Source organism: Cephus cinctus, unplaced genomic scaffold (assembly GCF_000341935.2).
Source record: "Cephus cinctus unplaced genomic scaffold, Ccin1 Ccin1_scaffold1857, whole genome shotgun sequence".
NCBI classification, from domain to species: Eukaryota; Metazoa; Arthropoda; class Insecta; order Hymenoptera; family Cephidae; genus Cephus; species Cephus cinctus.
In genome coordinates, this window is record NW_014334032.1 from 88,293 (window position 1) to 110,925 (window position 22,633).

At 37.5% G+C, this 22,633-nt stretch overlaps 2 protein-coding genes across 5 annotated transcripts; both read right to left on the reverse strand.

Moving 5' to 3' along the window:
* Window positions 1-1,822: 1,822 nt before the first annotated feature.
* LOC107273892 (putative inorganic phosphate cotransporter) lies at window positions 1,823-7,594 on the reverse strand. Of its 2 annotated transcripts, none has more exons than XM_015752505.2 (8): window positions 7,102-7,594; window positions 4,368-4,588; window positions 3,997-4,245; window positions 3,811-3,895; window positions 3,360-3,577; window positions 3,155-3,304; window positions 2,959-3,091; window positions 1,823-2,458 (listed from the first exon to the last, which is right to left on the reverse strand). In XM_015752505.2, the coding sequence occupies exons 1-8, from the start codon at window positions 7,124-7,126 to the stop codon at window positions 2,016-2,018; spliced, it is 1,524 nt and encodes a 507-aa protein (XP_015607991.1). In that variant the 5' UTR covers window positions 7,127-7,594; the 3' UTR covers window positions 1,823-2,015. The 2 variants fall into 2 exon arrangements, with proteins under 2 accessions (XP_015607991.1, XP_024946938.1); XM_025091170.1 differs by lacking the exon at window positions 7,102-7,594 and adding an exon at window positions 5,639-5,658.
* Window positions 7,595-7,936: 342 nt separating this feature from the next.
* On the reverse strand, window positions 7,937-20,746 carry LOC107273891 (espin). Of its 3 annotated transcripts, none has more exons than XM_015752503.2 (12): window positions 20,190-20,746; window positions 16,433-16,562; window positions 16,059-16,311; window positions 13,303-13,483; window positions 11,850-12,049; window positions 11,655-11,727; window positions 11,084-11,274; window positions 10,043-10,280; window positions 9,626-9,933; window positions 9,375-9,550; window positions 9,083-9,282; window positions 7,937-8,643 (listed from the first exon to the last, which is right to left on the reverse strand). In XM_015752503.2, exons 2-12 carry the CDS (start codon window positions 16,517-16,519, stop codon window positions 8,412-8,414), a joined length of 2,139 nt encoding a protein of 712 aa, XP_015607989.1. In that variant the 5' UTR covers window positions 16,520-16,562; window positions 20,190-20,746; the 3' UTR covers window positions 7,937-8,411. The 3 variants fall into 3 exon arrangements, with proteins under 3 accessions (XP_015607989.1, XP_024946936.1, XP_024946937.1); XM_025091168.1 differs by lacking the exon at window positions 20,190-20,746 and adding an exon at window positions 19,454-19,807; XM_025091169.1 differs by lacking the exon at window positions 20,190-20,746 and adding an exon at window positions 19,454-19,802 and having other exon boundaries at window positions 9,083-9,273.
* Window positions 20,747-22,633: the final 1,887 nt, after the last annotated feature.

Here is a 22,633-nt window from a genome sequence, read left to right on the forward strand (position 1 = left end):
GGGATAAAAAAATTTTTTTGTGAAAATTTTTTTTACCTTCCGTTAAATCCCGTTATTCTTCGTATTAAGGAATTTGCGATTACGATGCTGTAAATCATGAAAATTTACGAAAAGACCTTTGATCGTAAAAAGAGGCTGTAACGAGTCAAGCTTACACGGGGAGTCTGTTTTTTAAGAGGGTATTCATTAACAGTCAACCAAATGGAAGAGCCCGAGCGATCTTATCGGATCCTGTAATTAAGGTCATTTACGTTGAATAATCGGCCACCCGATATAGCTTAAATTTTAATATCCCACGTTCTATTAAATTTAACGAATAAAGATGCAAGTTTTTATGTCGATGAATTATTATTATTATGTATGGTCTTATCTGATAACAGCATTCCGCTATCGATACGTTAATATAGTTCAATTTAATTTCAATCGTTAAATGATTTTCATATATGTAATCCATTACTATATCACGTACCTACGTATACGATAATCCCAATGGGATCTCTTATCAATTATTTTTTTATAACATACGGATCCAATATTTTTTACCATTATAGCAGACAGTTAAGCCAATTCAGTATCAGATGAACAATGGGCACTGATAGATGATGAATTTCGAATTTCACGAGATATCTGGTCAAATGATGTCAATTTTCGAAATTACGTAATCCACCGTGTTTAATTTTTTATCTATCTATGCATACACGTTTTCATAATTTACCATGAATCTTTCCTAATCTTTTGTAACACGTTGCTTCGTTATATACCTATATGATTGTATATCAATATTTTTGATAGCACGTGTTTATATATATGTATATATATATATATATATATATGTAGCTTTAAATGGTTTGTATGACGTCACACGTTGCTTCGTTATATACCTATATGATTGTATATCAATATTTTTGATAGCACGTGTTTATATATATGTATATATATATATATATATATATGTAGCTTTAAATGGTTTGTATGACGTCAAGTTATGCATATGTCAAAAATTCAATCATTCGTGTACACAGTACATATATATATATGGAAAGTCGAGCTACATATGTAGGATAATTGAATTTACGGGTAGCGTAGAGCGTCGTAGTTTCGATGCCACTTCCTCGCATCTCTGTTCTCCTGGTACAACGGTGGAGCGCCGCAGCGCCACGCGTCACGGCGAGCACCACCGCAACGCGCGGCGCCTTTACGCCGGCCACCGCGACGCAGCTGCGCCGCGTCCGCGCTCTCGCGAGGAAGAGGAAGAGACGCCTGGAGAAATTTCGCGGTTTTCCGTACCCCACCGCTAATCCTGCGATTACGTAAACCGAGTGGCGCTGCGACGCTAGGCGTTGGTCGAGCGCTTCGGTCTTGGCGCCGCGACGCCAGCATTTCCAAGTGGAGCTTGAGTCGTGTCTAGTGTCGCCATCTCGTGATCATAGTCGGAAGTTTTTATGCACGTTGAGCATCGATAGTGATTTTGATTATCGTTACCGTCGGTAGTTTTGTCAGTTTTGATTTTAATTTTGAAAATTATATTTTTTTCTTACGTAATATAGCTCACGGATATATTTCGATTACAAATTTTCTGTGGGTTAGAAAAAAATTGTTTGATACCGACTGTCGGTAACTGTTTACCATGCTAATAGCATACTTGCTGTATTATCTACTGTGGACAAAATGAAAATTTGGTATTTTTCTTTAACACGTCTTTTGACCATATTTTTTTTTTCTAATTAAAAATTATTGCAATTTCTACAACGCTCTAATTTTTAATCGTCTTACCTCATAAAAGAATATGACTTAATTTTTACTATAAATAAACATACAAGGCTTAAAAAATAGTATATTTATTTACATAATCCGGTCGCATACAAAATGCAAAGTGGATCTGTTGAATAAATTGCAAACAAAATGTATACAGATCCATTCAAAATAAAACGAAAATATCTGCTTTCTCCCCTTGGCAAACGTATCAAATCGCAGAATAGTTCGTCAAAATTAAAAAACAGATCAAAAAAAATTTCTTATCGGATTATCTTTTTTTCCTTAAGTGGCACTGCCGCGGCATCGTCACCGTTCTCTACATTACCGTCCCTCTTAGTATCACCTTCCGGATTATTCCAAGCTTGGAGCTCCCCGCTACCAAAAATTCCAAAAACGACAGCACCGCCGCAGTAGGTGATGGCCAAAATCCAAAATATTACTTTCCACTGACTGTAAGTCTGATTTTCATACGTGAGTGTACCGACCATAAAGCTACTCAGGTATCCGCCCAAAGAGCTCAGGGTATTGGCCATGCCGAAGATGGTACCTGAGAAATTGGGTGCTATGTCGAGACCATTGCCCAGATAACCGGCAGTGACGCCACCGTTGATTGTCAGTGCAGTAGTAAAGATGACTACCGAGGTGATCCTGTCGCAGCCAAGATAGGCTTGGATGATCATCAGGAGTCCTGGACTCATCACGGCTGAAATGATTAATATGCTCGTAAGCATCGATTTGCATCGTTACACTTTTGATTAATTACTCCTGCCTGCTGTCCTGCGGCCTAATAGAGAGGAGAGAGGCGAAGAGAAAGGCAGGCGAATGGGAATACTTTTAAAAGATGTAGAAGAGGATCTAGGGAGGAGAGAGGATCGTTGCGTCACTCGGTACAAGCAAACAAATCAATATGTCCGGAAAACAGCGGACTGCGTATTGGCCATCGAAACTGATACACGGCTGGGGCTACTTTAATTGTACGTTGGGCTGAATTAAGGGCAACAGGCACTTTTTCACGGCGGATTAAGCTCGTCCTTGCCCCTATTGTCATTTGTTCATATTGGTAAATTGGTACTTGTCGGTGGCGTTAATGGGGGCTAGATATGGTTATGGGAAGTACCGTGTTATGGTACTAAATAAAAAATGTGATCGGTAAATATTTAAGGAACGTGAAAAACAAAATGTTAAATTCCAAAACGTACTTACCAAAAATCGTAAAAATTTTTCGAATAGCCGTGACCGACAGTTTTTTATTGCGAAGCAAATAATCTGCCAGGCTCGAGGTTGCTATTGCAAAAAGATATTTACCTAGGTATGGTAAAGAAGAGAGAAGTCCATTCTGAAAAAAAAAAATTTTGGAATTTTATTGGATGATTTTGAGATTTTTTTTTTTTCTACTTACCTCTTTGATATTGAATTTCAGTATGTATTTCATGTATGTTGGTAACTGGTTTACCACTGTGAAGTAACCGAAAACGCTACAGCCGTGTGTTACGATGATTGCCCATACTGGTACAGACGTCAAAATTGATTTCCATGGTACCGGTAGATGCTGTATGAAGAAATTTTTTTTAATTTTTTAATTTTTTTATTTTTCAAATACATACTTTGTTAGTCGACGTGGTACCAATCGCGTTTTCAATAAATTGACGCTCCTCGTTCGATATCCTTGGATGCTGGGCTGGCGAATCGTAAACGAACCAAAACCATCCGATACTCCAGATTAAACCGATTGCACCGGTTACGTAAAATACGGATTCCCATCCAAGAGAGGCAATGAGATAGCCGCAAATGGGCATTGTGATGGCAGCTCCAAGAGAAGATGCTAATAAAAAAAAAATATCAAATACATTTCGAGGTCTAAAATATTATGATCGATGATCGAGACAAATAATTTTTTGTTTACTTTTTTTTTCAAAATAAATCTTATAGCTGCAGCTCCCATCTATTAGCTAAGCATTTCTTGTACAGTCTATACAATTGCATAACCAATCATATTGGACACGCGCTTAGTATTTTATCGATATAAAAAAAAAATCCATATTGATTATTTCTCACCCATCATATTTGCTACGAATTTACTTCGCTCCATCGGTGGGATCCAGCGTGCAGTCATTGGTTGAATCGCAGGCCACGTGACGCCCTGAAAGATTCCTCAAGTTTGATCGGACCAAGTTGAAAACTCGTATTACTTATTTCCTAAAGAAAATCTTATGCGTTAAGATACATAAATCAACGGCTCACCAACATAAATCCCAAAACTACCCTTAGACCAGCCACGACCATGTATCCGAAGGTACTGGACAAGGGCGTCAGAAGAGTAATGGCACTAGAGACCAGCATGCTGTAGCCAAAGACTCTTTTTGCTCCTACGACCTCAGCAAGTCGTCCGCCAGGCAATTCAGTGCAGATGTAGCCCCAGAAGAAGCTACCCAAAATCAGGTTGACCTCATACTCGTTCCACGGGAACCTGGTCTGTTCGACGGATTCGTCCTAAGTGGTAAAAAAAAAAATAAATAAAAGATCAATATGGTGTATATTGAAATTTTTTTTTTTTTTTTCAAAAAATTGATACTGTCGAAATATTTTTTCAAAATTGAAAAAAAATTTTTTGCCTTAATATCTGCTGTTGTCGTAATGTTGTCAATTGGAATGATGGACGATGAGAGTTTGGTGTTGACGCATCCGCTGTCAACAGTCTCATTGGAATGTGAACTATGGTTGCTCGGAATCACCATGGCAACTATGGCTATTGTTAGATTAACACGAAGCATGTAATTCAACATGAAACCCAGAATAACCATGATGTTGAGTACTTGGCGACATGATAATCGAACTGGAAAAAAATTAAATGTCAAAAATGCCAACTGTCGGATTGATCGGTGTGAAAAGATGTTCAGTGAAAATAATCTGTGTCAATTTAATTTTTATCGTCAACTGGTACCAGGCTAACCAATTTTACACAAGTGTCATATATACTGTGCAAATATGCACTGGGTAATAAAAACGATGTAGAAAAATCTGAGTCCTTGAATAAATTCTATTCGCAATTAATTGCGACTTTCGAGATAATTTGCTGCCGATTATCTAATCGATTGTACCGTAAGGATATAAGAGTCTGTAGTTGTTTGTTTGGGAAATCATGTCAAGCTTAACAGACGGCAAACAATTTTTTACGTAATCGCAGGTATTGTAAGTATCTAGTTTATTTGTATACCAGCAGCGTCCAATATTATCTTTAAACGGTCCAGCGATTTTTGAAAAAATTTTGTTACGATGTATAATTCGTATATAGTGTTTGAATGTGCCAATGTGTATTAAAATGGATGAATAAATTTTTTTCTTGTAAATGGATAAATTTTTGAAAAAATGTATGGTAATAATTACAGATAAAAAAGTTACGCTTATCGTATTATAAAAGTATATCATATGTCATCGTCACGGGGTTATTATATCAGACGAATCCACATATGTAATTATTTGCTTGAGAATAACACGTGTTGATGTTTATTTGTTTTTCTTTTATTCCACCTGTTGCGGCACACCTGTTATTGGATCGCTGCCAAAATTGGTCACCCACGCGAACTATCTGGCTGTTTGAAAATTTTTGCGAATCATTGGGCAAAATTGCGAAATTTGTTGGAAACAAAAAAGAAGGATAAATAAATTAATGGGACGTTTAATGAATTTCACGCTCGTTACGCGCAACTCAAAAATCTAATTAGTTACATATCCTTGGTCAAATGTATTTCTTAATGAATTGCAATTTTCTTTTCGCAGTGCAACGACCAGCACTTCCGTTACGTGCATAAATTAGAGAGGATCGTTGGAATTGAGATGATTTTGAAAAAATTAGATTTAATAATTAATTTCGAATTTTTTTTACCGTTACGAAGAGACTCTAATCGTTTTCCTTCGTAAATTCGACGCAGAGCGTCGCGACGCCGTAAATACTCTGGCTAGGTTTGTTTGGAGTATTTATAGACAGGCCTTAGCCTTGTCCTGTTGGTTCGAGGCTGAGGTTGCTCAAGATTCTTTTATCGACGAAGAGACTAATTGTCCTTAAGGAGATCAGTGGAAAATCAATGACGTCAGAAGCATTAAGCACCGTCTGCCCGGATATATTAGGAGTTGGGTGATCGACGGGGTAAAAAAAAGAATTTTCGAAAAATCAAAAATTTTTTTTTAATTTTCAAATTTTCATTTTTTAAGGTTAACGCATACCTTTTTTTCCCGTTTCGCGTAACATGTGAATCAGACTAAAGGAAATCGCGTAACGAGTCCTCACAGTCAAGGCCGAAAAACAACATTCGTATCCGCAACTCCTAGCGGAAATTGAATGCAATCAAGCGACGCAACTGCAAGTTGCGATTCGAAAAATCAGGCGCGACGTAATCGACCAATGGAAACTTCGCAAATAATCGCATTCGTATTCGCTCGTATAACGAAGTCGAAATTAACCGATTCGCTCACCCGGCCCGTTGTCGCTGTCGCCCGCGGTCGTAAGGACTGTCACTTACGATTCCCAGGAATTTCACGTAGAATTAAGACTAATTGTCGACTTCGCAGTTACGATTAATTATCGTTCCGCGGCTCACGAATAATTTTCAGAGGAAAGTTTACTCAAGGTCGGACACGCAAATTAGAGTTAACCTGCTCCATATCTTAATTTAAAATTTACATTTTTTATGCGCGATTAATACACGTTCCGATAACAGAACATCTGTCGATTTTAAGATTATTAGCCGATCGGCAACCCTCTCCTGCACAAAATTTATCATTAATACAGAATTTCACGTAATTAATTTTGATTTTTATTTTTTCAACATTATTTTATTCGTTATATATTTTCGAATTCGATACCGTATCTTACGCCGTAGCAAAAAAAGATTCTCTTCTCACATTGTATCCATGTATATATGGACCACGCTCTGGGGTAACCGTGAGGAGATAATGGGCTCCATTAAAATAAACGAGTTTAGGGCAGTCAACCTGAATGTGAGGTTGCCTGTATTAAAAGATTGGTAAGGTAGGGAAGTGGGGGTGGCCGTATGAGGGGAAAAGGGAGTTCTCCACCCTACCCACATAAATTATCCCACGTCTATATATTTATTAATCATTGATTTCTCTCTTAAAACGGTTAATAATTAAAATAAGTGAATCTGACAAAATTTATATTTTTGAAATTTTTTTTTAGTCGGACAACAACGTAATAAAAAATTAATTAATTAGCACAGACGAGCTTGAGAACTCGATTAAATATGATTTAGAGAATTGATTTGTTTATGCACAAAAATTGTTGACAATCATTAATATGCAGATTTCAACTATAAATTATTTTAATCTTACCTGTTATTCTAGGATTGGACGCCATGATCGAACAAAATTTTTACGTTGTTTCTACTGCGAAAAATAATTTTTGGGGTTCAATCTAAATCACTCTCGTTAACTAATAAGTAATATTAGTAAATTTTTATTATAACAAGAAGAACATCACGATATATATATAAAGACTTGCACTAAGCGACGAACGACTGATTAAAAAAAAAATTAGGGTCTTAAAAATTTTTCAAAATTAAGTTAACTCTCCGAAATTCCTTGAGCCATTTTTGTGCACTTTTTCGAAATTTTTCACGGTTTCCAAATGTTTACTCCTTCGTCGTTATTGCTGCGTGGTAAATTTATTTTCAGCACCGAATCCGGGTAAATTCGTACACTAGCTTGAATAGTACAGTCCGACATGAAAATTTCGTCGGTGTGTAGACGAGAAAAGCGTTTCGTCACGAGTGTCTTAGAAAATAGTGAAAATTGTTCTAACGTTGGCAGGATGGTGGTCGGATTCGAACTGAGTGGAACTGAGCCCTAGAAGTGGACGATAGTCATCGGTTGGACGTCGACGACGTCATTTCGTAATAACGTTGGCACCGAGGTCGTGGAGGGGAGCATAGTTCGACGTCATAGAGTTCACGTTCAAAGATGCCGCCCTGTGCCAAGAAGATGAGGCCTCTTTTGTCTTGGATGACTTTTAAAGAGAATAATAGGAAAACGAAAAAAAAAAAGAAAAGAAGATTGATCGTCCGTGTACACGCCTCTTCGAGTCTTCATTGAAGAATATAATTATTTGGATGTAAGAAAAAAAAACCATAAACGCTTTCTAGCATTGTAGTATAAGAGACAGTTGATACACGGTGTAACAAATTTATTATAATTTTATGTATGTACATGCTATGCTTAGTATGCAACTTACGGTTCAACTGCACTTTAAACGAATATACAGGTTAATTGATATTCGTTAAGAATGAGCAATTTTTTTTTTTTCAATATTTAGTATGGTGCATCCATTTTGTATCCTTATATAACGATAAGGAATTTTTTTACATTGAGCATATTTTTTTTTTATTTTCATTTTGAATATTTATGAGGAATTACGTTACTATGCAGAACCCTGTAGACGGTAGAGTTGATTATACACGGTCGAGTGTATTTTTTGTAAAAATTTGATAACGTCAATATACATATTGAATTTTTATCATTGCCATACGTAAGACGCTATGCGAGACCTTCGTTCTTGGGCGTTGAGTAGAAAATTCGAATTTCCCGCTCATCGATATATAAACGTGCCATTGTTTATCTGTATGACGTATACGTCATTTCATGAATTAATCGATAATGTTCAGTTTACTGTTCGTCTTTCGCAACTGAGCTCGCCATGGTATTATTTGGGTGTCGTCCGGATCTTCATTTTTTATGCCGTTTCGTTTATCTTCGTTTTCCATTTTTTCATCGTTGTTTCTCGCAACTGGCACCGGCGACGCGTCACGTTTTGGCGCTGGCGTCAGTTCAATTTTGACGGGCTGTATCGTGGGATTGTTTGGCGCCGCCGTAGTACTTCTGAAAGTGCAAAAAGTAGCATCGATTATACATAAAGACAGACGGAACCAAAATTTGCAAAAAAAAATTGCTAAATTTTTTTTTTTGGGAAAATCAACAGAATCATAATAACAAATAATTATTCGGAGAGAATTTACGTGATGACATTTTTTTGTTTTTTTTTCAAAAAATTGTTAATTTGTATGCAAATTTAATTGCATATAAAAACTATCTACTATTTTGCATTTATCAAAATTTCTGTCCTAATTATTATATACAGTAAATTCAATAAAGAGGACACGCTCTAATGATACCTTGTAAATAAAATTAATAACCCAATAAATCGTGTGGAATGTATTGATTTTATATCGATGTAGTCACGTATATCATTAATGCCAGTTCTGTCCCGTTAAACACTTAATTTTTATTCCGATCTCTGACATTCATTTGCACAACTCACTTTTTCTCCTCGTTATCCTTTTTTGCAAGAAGCTGCCTCTTCCAGGCCGGAATAGCTTTCTGTCGCCTCTCTTCGTTTTCCCTAGCAATTTGCTCCTCCAGTTCCTTTTTCGCACGTTCCGCGGCCTTCCTGGCGAGCATCTGTCGTTTCCAAATAGGTATCACGTTGCCAGAACTGTCTTTCTCCGGAATCTGCATGGACCGCAAGGGCGAAAGAAAAAAAGAGACAATAAAAAAGATTTAAAAGATCAAGGAAGCTCGCTAACGCCAGCTAACACAAAAAATCGAATTACCTGATCGACAAAATTTTGCGCACTGAAAGCCTTGCTCATCTCCGTCATAAGATGTTGCTCCTGTGTTTTCTCCACTTGCGCCCTTTCGACTTTCAATTTTTTGATACCCGGTATATCCCTGGTCTTCTTCAATTCCGCGATCAAGTCCGTCTTCTGAACGAAGAACGGTTCCGAGACTGAAACCAACGTTTTCCAAAAATTCCAAATTTCCTCCAAAAAAAAAAAAAACTCAAAACCGAAAAAAAACTCACCATTGGTCATAGAGACGCTACGCGGTGGCGGCGCCGAGAACGTCTTAGTAGCGTGCATCTTAGAGTTGGTCCTCCTTAGCTGAACGCTGGTCAAATCCTGAATACTGATAGTAGCCAAAGGCTGAGGTGTCCTGGGAGTTTCCGGTTCGACACTGATACTCCCTTGGTACTCCCTATTTTTTTGTAAAGGAGGTAAAGGAGGCGGTGGTGGTCCAGGTGGAGTATCTGTACTCCCCTCCTCCTTGCTCTCCCCCTCCCCCGCCTCCTCCTCGCGTACGCGACTCTGAATATCCAAATTATCCACAGACCTTGAAAAAAAAAAAAAAAATTCAAAATTTTTTCCCGTCACTTTGAAGTTAAAAAAAAAATTTTTTTCTCATCAGCACACACTTCCCTTCACAATCGTCACGCACTGACCTTGCTTTGGACAAACTGTTCTTCCCCGTTGACTTGCATATACTCTTCAAGTATTCCGACGGCTTCAGCAGGGTGTTCGAATCGGCCGCGGTCGCGAATTGTGGCGGTATAAACGGCAGCACCATGTGTCTGTTCACCAGGTGGGACACCTGGCTCGGCTTCGTTTCCTCTGGCTCCGCAGGTGGACTGGCAGGAGCGACTTCCGGCTGCTCGCAGGATACGTCGGACTTGTTGGCCGCTGTTCCGCGACATAGAAGGGAGTCGGTCAGTCATTATTATAAGTGGAGATGGAAGATGGTGTGCAAGTGAAATCTAGGTAAGTATATTATATGCCCGCTGAGCGCCATGGTCTAGTAATGGCCGCATCCATAATCTCTAACGGTCCAATTAAAGGCTGCGCACACCCTAAATTGCAATTACCTTCAATTAGGTTGAAACCTGGGCTAATCCTTGAAAATCTTTTAAATGCTAATACAGACACGGTTAAGTTACGGGGGGGTCGATTTTATCTCTGCTGTAATTGCCACTGGAGCACCCGCTATATATCCGTACATACATGAGCATGCGTATACAGTACACAGGTTTCGGTCTTATTAACGTCAGTTTTAACTATTTTCGTTCTTCCTTCGCGAAGATAGCGTTCCGGTGGATACACAAAAAAGATTTTTTTTACGACTCGTTTTTTCTTTTTTTTTTTTTTCCTTTTTTTTGGCCAATTTTTAATTACGGCTATTTCCTTCTGTAGTGTCGATGACATTTGCCGAATTTCGTTATGGGCCAGCTATATTGTATTTTTTTTTTTTATTTTTGGAAATTACGTAAACTCGTTACGGGACCACGTGGCGATGTTACGCTGGCTGGAAGAATTGTGCAAGATTATACGATTTATGGATAATCACCGACTCCGGGTGATTCTTATGTATTTGAGATTCCCTAGACAACCGGGAATTAATTTTTGACTAATGATTTTTTTTTTGCTTTCACTCTGAATTTCGTGGAGTAAAAATAAAATTTACACGAATTACATAATATTTGACTTACCCGAAGAGACGCTGCCGGACTCGCTCTTGGTGTCGGGAGATCCTTCGTAAAGGTCCTTCTTGTCATCTCGCAAGTTATTATTATTATTGTTACTGTTGTTATTATTACTTTCAACGATCTTTGCATTGACTACGATTATCTCCTCGGTGTCTGGCGGTGGCGGAGGCGGAGGCGGCGGTGGTTTCACCAGACTTGAAAAGAATTAAAAAAAATTGTCAAACTCGTTCAACACGGACGTATGAGTCTACGAAGAAAGTCTGTCGCTTTCGATAATATATTCCCACGTTAAGTAGATCGGGATAATTAAATATTTTTTTTTGGCGGGAAATCTGTTATCGATATTCGAAATTATACGTCAATTTTTTTAAACATCATTATCCCGTAGACATGCTAATTAATGGGTATCGGTGATTGAAGTGAAGAGATCGAAAAAAAAAAATTCATCTACAAATCAAAGGGATATCAAAATGTTATTACTGTACTTGTATCTGCGATAAGAGCGTAAGTCTTTGCTAAGCTGTGCAATTAGTGGTCGATTAGTTCCTTTTATCGATAGCCTTGTCCTACTTACCTGGGTCCAGTGTGCACTAGTATCTTAATGTCCTTTTCACTTTCTCCCTGCGAGGTGTTTGATTGCTTCCTCTCTGTGAGATAAAAAAATTTTTGTATTCCCTCATCCGCTCCTTAACGATTTAAATAAATTAATCGATTTGACGTCTGTCAAAACTTATATCGCACGTGCGATGAAAATCGAGGATCTTCTTACCGGGGATCCGCAGCTCCGGTACTTTTGGACTTTTGTTGATATGCTCGTTGCTCGAATTGCGCGATAAGGACGGCGTCGAGATCGGCGACGAGTAACCGTGAATTTCACTGTGCACGTTTGACGAGTCGCTGATGCTGCTGGACCGACTGTAGCGTCGATCGTTCTTGCTGGATTTGGTCATGCTGGACTTGCTGGACTTACTGAAATATTTGTCAAAAAAATTTTAATTAATAAATTAATATAGCGATAGTGACGTCATATGTATGGACGACACTGATTAACAATTAAACGATCGATATGAGTACTGTCAATTAAAAAAAAATTCGGACCATTTTTTTTTATATCACTTTATCATTCTATCTGGCCAGATCGTTCGGGCTTATCTGTCAGATTTGACATTATATTACATAGGCGATTTGATTGGCCGATTTGACTTCTCTAATATTTATAACCCCCATGTGTTGATATCCGTTTGATATATGCATATACGGTGGACGTATTATCGCGATTGGTGATTGTTTACTGGATCACGATACGGCGTCAAGGTAATTGGTATCGATCGAAAAGTGCCCTTTGGGCCTTGATAAACCATCCACCACCTATTATAGGCCTTTTCGGAGATTCTGTGAGTTGACACGGGTACAGTCCGACACAGTACTTTAAATTTAATTAGAGTCCGATAAAAAGTTGGACTGCCGAATATTTTTTTTGTTACCATTAAATTTGAATTTATTATCTAACATATTTCATTTAAATGAATGGAATAGAAAATTGGCCATCCAATAACGTTGTCTAATCAGTCGCGATAGCGAACTTTCTCATTTCCCGGGATACCGTATCACCTTGATTTTAGGTTAAAAAAATTGCGCAATTTTTGGTTTACGTCAAGCCGATCAATACTTATTGGACAATTGAGCATGGGGAGTGACGTATGTGAAAAAAGTTGTATGCTAAATAAAAAAAATACAATTGTACAGGGTGATTCACTTTAACCCATCCAGATTGCATTTCCGTTTACGCGTAACGTGTACCGCGTCTATTATCAACATCAAAGAGAATTTTCAAAACTCCCATTATCAAGTACACTTACCGGGGTCGTCTGCCACACGTGATCCATAACAGTAGATTAAGACACATGAGATTAATTGAAATCGGTAAAGTCGATGAAAAAAAATTTACATACTAAAAAGAAATTATATCAAAAATTTTTCATCGCGACATCAATTTTGCGTAATTTGATTAAAGTTTTGAAATTTATGAGAAAAATTTTTTAAATACAATAAATAGTATCTAAGCTACCAGAATCGAATGCATCGTCGGGATTTTTTTTTTTTTTCACCGATGAACACAATTCGATATAGACAGACTTAACGCTTCCTCGACATGGGGCAATTTCGTGGCGAATCCAATCGTCCCGAACGATCGACTGATAGAATTCAGACCGCGATTATACCTGCTATCAGACACATTATCGGAGTGATTCTTGTGGGATGACGTCACACTATCAGTTTCGTCTCGATGTAAACAGATTTGTTCGTATGCGTGCTCGGTGTCCTTGATCGAATCGGTTCTTATCGTGGTCCCATTTCCGATGCTCTTGTAGTTCCGGTTGTTGATGTGGACATCAACTTTCACTGAAAGAGTCAAAGGGGGTTGAGAATTTCACATAAAAACAAAGTCATTAGGATTATGTAAAATAAAATAATTATAACATATTGATTGTATAGAAAAAAAAAAAAAAAAAAAAAAAAAAAACGCATTTCCGATGCTCTTGTAGTTCCGGTTGTTGATGTGGACATCAACTTTCACTGAAAGAGTCAAAGGGGGTTGAGAATTTCACATAAAAACAAAGTCATTAGGATTATGTAAAATAAAATAATTATAACATATTGATTGTATAGAAAAAAAAAAAAAAAAAAAAAAACGTTCAGTCATCTTTTCATAGGACGACCGTCGCTCGTAATGACTTACGTTTCGGCTTTTTGCTATAGTTCATGACCACTCAGGTAGTACTTATTTAAACGCCCATAGGTGCACGTGCATTTTAGCACGGACTGTACGTAATTCCTAGACCCGAATTATGACCGTAAAGGTAATTAAAGTATACACAAAATACATGAAATATACACGAGGAAAAGGCAAACGAACCTGCGTAAAGATCATTAACGAATACAATTAAGCTTCAAATTGTAAGAATCGACTGATAACAAATACTGTTCCGGGTAAAATGATTGCGCAAAGTAGTCTGAAAATTCGTGAATCATCATCGTCATTATATCCTGCGATTGTCACTCGTCATCTTTCATATCAATTTCGATAAGAAATTTTTCTACAGCGCTACGAGAAGCCTGCGTGTATAATTTTATAATTTTTTTTCTTTTCTAATGTTAATCGACGCTCCTCGGCGCACAATGTCAGACAGAAATTAGACTCGTGATACGAGATTAAAGAACGTTTCATTTCGCGACCCAGGTACTTCCTTAATGCCATTACCCTACTGTAGCGCAATGCTCTATTTGAGTTTCACTTCTTAAGCCCTGTGCACGGGTATACAGTCCAGTTCATAAATAATATTTTTTTTAACGTTATACATTTAAATTGTGCACAAGGCTTATTATTTTTGTCACTGGACTGTACCTGTGTATTTTATACTTTGCTTATACGCGTTACGTGGAAATACAGTTTTCCCTATTCAGACTGTACGACGATCAGTAGAAACATTTAAATTTCAAGATAGCCGCTTTAAGCCTGATTCACACGTGCTTTTGAATTCCTGATCGTTTTTATTTACGCACATTTACTCATTGCGAACGGACAATGTAGTCCTTATACTGTTTAACAGTATAGGGCTTTTGGTCGGGTACCGTATAAGGAGGCTGGAGCTAAGAAGTCATAAAGATAATTAAAAAATAGCAGATACCGTTGAAGAATATGAAAACGTGTGACACTCGAAATCGAATATCAATGAAGTCGTAACAGGGGCTTAAGGGTCCCGGAGAAAATCGCGTGCGATCAGTCTAATCGATTTTACGCACGTCAATCACGATACGCGCAGCATCCTTTTAATTTGTATGATGATTATTGTAATTATGAAATATCGAGATTGTATGATTAGACAGAAATCAATTAATTGATTATTAAAAAGTTTTATTGGATCTGATAAAAAAAAATGACGATTTGAAAGAATTTGGTTGAGTAACAATAATCACTTTTATTGGATACATTATTTATATGATTATTATGTCAATTCATCATAAAGATCCGAATCGTAAGCCAATGACTAATCGATCGTATCGATAGTGAATTAATCAAGATTAATTTTATAAAAAACCATTGTCACTGTTATCAGTATAGTTTTCTGTCATCCAATGATAAATACCAATACCAGGATATTTATTTCGTCCAATCAATGAAAATCTAATTTTACAATAATAACAATGAAAAATCGATTCTTGATGAAAAATTAAAAAAAAAAACTCAAATTTCATAAAATCTAAGTAAACTCGATAAATTTTGAAGATTTCAATATCTCATCACCCATCGATATCAAGTGCATTTATGACTATGGTAGCAAAAAAAAAAACTCAATTCTCAAAATTCACAGAGGAATTTCCTACAATCGATCCAACAATGCATCAATGATCTACGATCTACAACGATCCATTTCTGACTCGCAATAAAAGTCGATCATAAAAAAAAAGTGCGTCCAAGCATAACGCGATAGTCCGACCGGATTCCACGAGTATTAAATAAATCAAAAATATAAACCGGAAGTGAACGACCGATAGGTTGAAAATAATGGGTTAAAAAAACGAACAGTCAAAAAAAAAAACCCAACTTCCCACGCCTGCAATAAAAATAAAAATAAAATCGTAACATCCACGCCACGTCGATACAGACTGTAATCATTCGGACCAATCCAATTGATCTTTACCAATACTCTTTTTTTTCCCCGACTCGATCGTTCTGGCCAGTTAACGGCCAGCACTACGAACCGCGATCAACGGAGTATGAAATCTTAATCGATCCGAGTACGATTAGAAGTAGGAAGTCCAAGCACTCTCGTCAGGACGATGGCAACGAGAACGACAACGAATAATTTCGAATGATGGAATCGAGGTCGTCCGTAGTATATCCGGAGAGCCGGCAGACACTCCAGTCTGTCAGTAACATTAACGGAGTTTGTAATATCTGGGACGTGCCACTTACCGGTTAAAGTTTCATCTTTCCTTTCGACGCGTTCGGCGTTACGCGATTCTTCGCTGTCGCTGAATAAATGAGTTATCCTGGTGTAGACCAAGTCGTGCGGGCTGTGAAGGTAAAAGGACTGGGTGTCCTTAGGCTTCTGGGATTCCCCTATGAAGGCACTCATTGGATTTATATAAATCCCGTCACGTGGTCTGCTACCGGGTGGATGAAGAAAGAACGGCTCCTGTAGCATGCCGCAGCTTCTCAAGGAGCACTGATTATTTTTTAATTACCAAAAAAAAAAAAATTATCAATTTTTTGAATAATGTTCGTATATTTTTTTATCTCACTCTTTTTTTTCTTTTCATCCTCAATACGATAAATTTTTCACTTGCCTTATCTACCGAACTTGTCATGCAGCTGCAGGTCGTTGCGTCACTCAGATTTTCTGAATAATCAGATCCTAAACGATCCCTCGCCATCTTGCCCGTGACATCAGTTCGATCTCGATTGATCTTCTTGTTACTTAAAAAAAAATTTGATTAGATGTAATTTTGAATTATTTGTCAATTTTTGACAATTCTTGCAATTTTTTAGGTATATGTATTATATACGAGCTACTTCAAATTATAATCATTGCAGTCGTGAGAAGTCATTAGCGGGGCAGGTAAAAAAAAAAATAAAAAATATAAAAAAATTTCTCTAACCGTTCACCATCTGGTAGGAAAGTCACGTACTTGGAGTCGTAGAATTTTTTTTTGTAAAAAAAGTTAATCCGATCAACACGACCAGGAAATAATTGCAAAGTGCATTAATAACGTCCAGTCGGCTCTTACCAGTTTGCCAATACAGCAAAAGCCATGCTAACGTCCAAGACTTTTGAATTAAAGCCGACAAATGCATTTCGTAGAATCTCTAACGTTTATATCTGCATGTTGCAACGGTGCAACACCTGCGCGCCTTGAGAATCGTTTGGTCGATCATCGCCACTAGAAAATTATTATACCGGGTTAAGTAATTCGAGTCGATCCAATTTGTCAGACGTCATTGAAGTTTCGTAACGATACGTCAGCCTTTTCGGTGTTACGTAAAAAACATGAAAACATTTGATATATTTTTATTTTCTAACCGCCACCATTGTCGCGACCGGCCGAAACAATTGGTCGAATACAAAATGCACAATGGTACTGGGAAGCATGGGGAATTACGTGTAAAAAATAAAATTTGTTCCGGAACAGTTATATATATATATATATATATATATATATATTTATCGAGTATAGACAAACCGGAAATAAAATTTATCCATGATTTTCAATTTACGACTGGAACGACCCCGTTTTCTTATTGCAGTCTATATAGAAAATAAATTTTTTTTAAATATTAAAAAATTTTATTAGTCGATCATTATTGATTGGATAAATATTGTATTGAATTTACGAAATATTCAATATTTAATTGATCGTGATTGGCTCTATGCTTTTTATTATTATCTCTTTAATTTTTTTTATACCATCGCATTAAAAACGCGTTCTAAGCTTCTTACCTGGACGCAGTATACTTTACAACGGTTTAACTCGTGTTTTTCATGTGAAATATGACTTTCCAGTCTTTACATGGAAACTATAAACGATTTGACGCTCCTTCGTTAATTTGCTATGGGAGCTTAGGCCACGTGTTTTTATCGCGATATTACGTAAGTCAGTGTTTTATGTTGATCTGTTGTCGTTTGGTAAAAAAAGAAAAATTCGAGGTAAACAGTCAAGTAAACTGATGAGTTTCGTGAAAATTTTCGGTCGATTTTTCTTAACCGGTCATTTCGTAGGTTTCATTGTCGACTGTACGCTTTCGCGAATTTAAACAATTATCCACAATGTTCTTCGTCGTGAACTTTCTACGGGAGGGAATCAATTAGTACTCGTGTTCCAGTGGCCGTGCCTAAGCAAGCCTATTGAGGAGAGGGTACGTTAAATTTGCAATTGCGGAATTTCGTCCGAGACAAAAGAAATACGGAAACTCCAATACCTAATGATCCCTATAATGTAAAATTGATTATTTCAATATTTCTCAATTCCATGTTGATTTTGTTTTGTCGATTCCATTTTTCCTAGTACGTAAACAAATATACTCCCACAATTATTAACGGGCAAACAAAGCGTAAGCGATCGAATCGCGTAACGATACAAATTTTTTTTTATAAAAATTTTTAAAAAATTCTCAGCACGTAAATCCTATTTTTTCCAATATTATCATTATACGATAAAAACTTAATAACGGGTGGCGTATGCTTTGCGATAAAAATTGGGTGTTATCGATCCATTGGATTTTACAAGCTTCCCCCTAATAATCAAACAGCCCGTTGGTATCTGTTACAATAATCATTTTGCTGTTGATAAGGTAAAGAAAATATGAGAAATTCCACAAAGTACTTTCTTACGAAATCGCGTAAATTTTTTTTTATTAATTCCACTTAACTATTGTTCCCGTTATTACCGATCGATAAAATCCAGTTACGAGAAAGGTAAATCGATTTATTGAAAACCGTAGTGGGTATTTGCGGTAAAAATAAAAAAAAATTTTAAACGCACTATCGACGTCATAATTGAAAGGACCGAACGCTCAAAGTGCATTTAGCACAGAAAAGACGATAAGAAGTTATATAGGTTCGTTAAATTTCTTTTGGTTACCCGCTATTGTGAGAACTGTAACGAGCTAATTAAATTGCGGTGCGACTGGAACTCGTAATGCTGTTAGGCAGGCAGGTAGAGCACTTTACGGTTCATATAGCATCAAATGTCCATAGAACATCCGCAGAATGTCCATCGAGTATTCTGGATGGCTACGAGACGTTTAAGTATAATTTTTCAAATATTTATTCACTTTGACAACATAATATTTTCTTTTTCTTAATACCAATTGGTACCAACTGTTCTTGTATATTAAAAAATTTTTATCTCGTATCCTTCGCGTATACGTTATTAACAGCTGTAACCCGCTAATACATCCTCCTTTCGAAAGGTGGAAAAACAACGCAAGTACGAATACAATTGTTGGAAAGAAACTCGCTATGAAAGTTAAAAGTCGCTAGTAAATGCGTGCGCACGTTCGAAGGTGAGTTTAGTGCCTCGTTAAAGTCCATTTTCATATAAATCGAACATAGAGAAAATCCCGTGGTGCATGCATACTTTTTTTACTGTACACATGTAAAAAAATTTTTTAAATAAAAAACATTTTTTTTATTCAGTGTCACTGTGCGTTATCAGGATACGGGAAAAAAAATGATACGCCTTTAGGACCGATAGTGAAAATGAAAAATTATTTTCACGTACGTTGGTACTTGAAAGAAAAAAAAATGAATGACAATTTAATATTCAGTTATGATATTACGAGCTCAACATTCTCCGGAACAAAATTACCAGGTTGTATCCTTTCTCCGCGATGTATCCTGTTGCGTCACGCGTAAACGATATACTTTTTGCCCAAGTGGGTGAAGGACGCGAATTTGTATCCTCTCCCGGAACGCCATAGAATTCGACGCCGTGACCGTGGACATTGTCGACGCCGACGCCCGGCATGCGGATGGACAACAATTGCGTAAAATGCCAGTGCACGCGATGCAGCAGCAACAGAGATCGGTGGGTTGTTTTTTCAAAAAATTACCAAATTCGAGAATCAGTGAAATGGGTTTTTGAAATTTTGAAATTCCAATGGTTATCTCGCAGATCGAATATATCGAGTCGCGTGACTTTTCACGAATCTCCGTATTGTCCCTGTCGACCCGTGACTCCATTAAAAAAAAAAAAATTTTTTTTTTTTTCACTCAAAATATCGAACCAGTTTCCCGAGAATGACGAACTCGTACTGATGTTAGATCTCGGGAAACGCTTAATGGAATCCTGTGGCAGCCAACCTAGATCCCGGCATTCCCCACGATGGCTTTACGAACACGCACGCCATAGCCCAGTTTCATCTATGACCAGCTAACGAGAGCTATGTAAATGATAGATCACGCTAGATCTTCGTGAAGCGTATTAATGATAGAAATCTTCATGCTATATCCAAGGATCAATGATAATTAAAATAGACCGTAATCCAACAAACGCTTACACTAATTGACGTAGTTATAAAAAAGAAAAATTAATATAAACATACTTTGTACAGTCCCGCGCACAAACAATCCGTCAGACGATTTAGCCCAGACTCGAACCCTCAAAATATAAATCTTCAAGACTCATACCAAACCACGTACAGTAAAATTTCACTGATTTCTATGTAAAATCGATAAAAAATTTCTTTTATAATCTCATTAATTCACAAAATAATACCACTGCTTTTCACAAATAAGGAACAAAGGCACTTCCGCGGCACCGGAATCACACGTCAGTTCCTACCGTCCCAGATTGCACCTGGGACATCAAAAAATGTATTCGTAAAAAAGAGCACGCCGAACCAGTCAATTGGATCGAATATACGCGAGTACAGTTTTTTCGATCGATCTGTTATCGATCTCCGCTATCGGTTCGACTCGGGTATTTTCATTTACTTAACATTTTTTTATATCTCATCCACAAGGATGATCCTCGGCAGATCAGAGAAAGACTCGGGCAACGAACTCGCGCAACAGACAACTAGGTGCAGAAAGCGGCAGACCGGGACTCCCAGCTCGGGTACCGTCCACCTGCTCGGTACGGGAACTGGCAGGTAGGGGGATCCGACTACATGGCTTGCCTGTACCAACTGTACACTTTTTACCCCCACCGTTGATCATCCAATGCCGAACAGCAGGCACGCTTTTACGAACTGTTATTTCATAAACGTTGCTTCAATTTACTAGACACAATACATGGACTTGCCGAACACGTTACTCGAATCCTAAGTAGATTAGTAAGATCGATTCAAATTTAGCATTTTGATAGACAACAAAGAAAAGTGATATAGAAAATTTTATTGTCAATCAATATTTACATTTGAAAATCTTAAATTAACTAACGCTGCATACGGTTAGAAATGAATGAAATTCAATGAAATTCAATCAATGAAAGAAATTTATCCGATCTTATAAAAAATTATATTGTTTCTTGCAAAAGAGAAATAGTGTGATTTCCTAGGGTATGAAATTTTTTTTCATTTTTAGGAATCCTGATAAAATTTTTTTTTGTCACGATTCAAAAAGACGTTTGGTTAAAATCGTCATTTCTGAAGCAATAGCACTTGTTATGCAATGTTTATATAGGGTGTAACGTGACGTAAATGGAACCGTGTTTCAACTCCTCGATTCTCTGGTTCACGCAATGCAGTTATTAAAGCCGTTACGTTCTACTGGATGTAAAACCAGAGTAAAGCCAGAGTGGAAGCAGACTAAGCACGTATGAGCGCACCCGATTATAAGCGTACCCATGCTTAACCGAATTGCACCAGAAATTCCCTAGTTACCGAGACGGCAATTCCAGCACGATCTCCAGTGACCTTTGCACTTACCAGTCATAACTGTTAACGAGAGACGAAAACATATCAGACTACCTCAAAACGTATTTGAGACGAGTCGTCGAGTTTTCGTCTTAGAAAAAAAAAATCCTATATAAATATATTTGAATATATTTTTTCGACACCCGTAATACATTTTCATCGTACCGCGATACATCAGAGATGACACTGTTTTCATCTGGCCACTTTCGACAAGTACGCTTGTCCTAGAATTTCGGATAGGATTTCCTTGGCTTAATATTTCACCAGGTTTAATGACGTTTAACCTGCCCAAAATAGATGGCTACTATTGCTGCTCTCTATGATGGTTCCCCCCCTTCTTCCCCTTCTCTACTTCCCTACTTCCCCTCCTTCTTCTGAATCCCTCAAGATCCTCCGGGGACTCTCGGGGATTCACAATGATCCCACTCTCTTCCGCGTCATGTAGCTCTCTCCGCAATTTCGCTTAACTGTAAAGTCCTCTGCTCGGACTTACCGCTCGTCGCCGACTTGGACCGTTGTGAACGCCACCGTCGCCTCTCGGTTCTTTCGGAACGAAGCAGCCGCGTTGGACGGAAGACTTAATGCAAGCAATTACGAGCCGATTAGAATAACTGGTTGACTGGTGGAAGAGGCATTTTTTTTTGACCCGGTCAATTTCTGTTTTTTTTATTGTTGATTTTTTTTTTTGAAAAAAAAAAAAATTCTTCGTCTTTTTTTTTATACCGTAATTCTCTTGGTATTTCTTATTACTGACACAAAACCTGTTTGCCATTCTTGCATAATCCATGGACCAGTATCATTTCGCGATTTTAACGTGGTTCTTTGTGCTCCTCGAAATTTCTGCAATCTTTGAGGAATTTTTAGTCGCGAATCTAAGGTCGATGATCAATAATCCTGTTGACTTTTGACCTGGTAGTGGAAATCATTATTTATTCTCTGGTCTTGGTACACGGAGCTCTAAGTCATTGAGAATGTCTCTGCAGCATCTTTGAAAACCAGTCTTAAGGACGAGACAGGATCTTACCGTAGCTCCAAAGAAGAAATTTTCTTATTCAACCTCTTTGCTGATATTCTCTTATAAAATTTCAGGACGACCGTTGGTCGTTCGGTTTGTTACAAAAATTAATTTA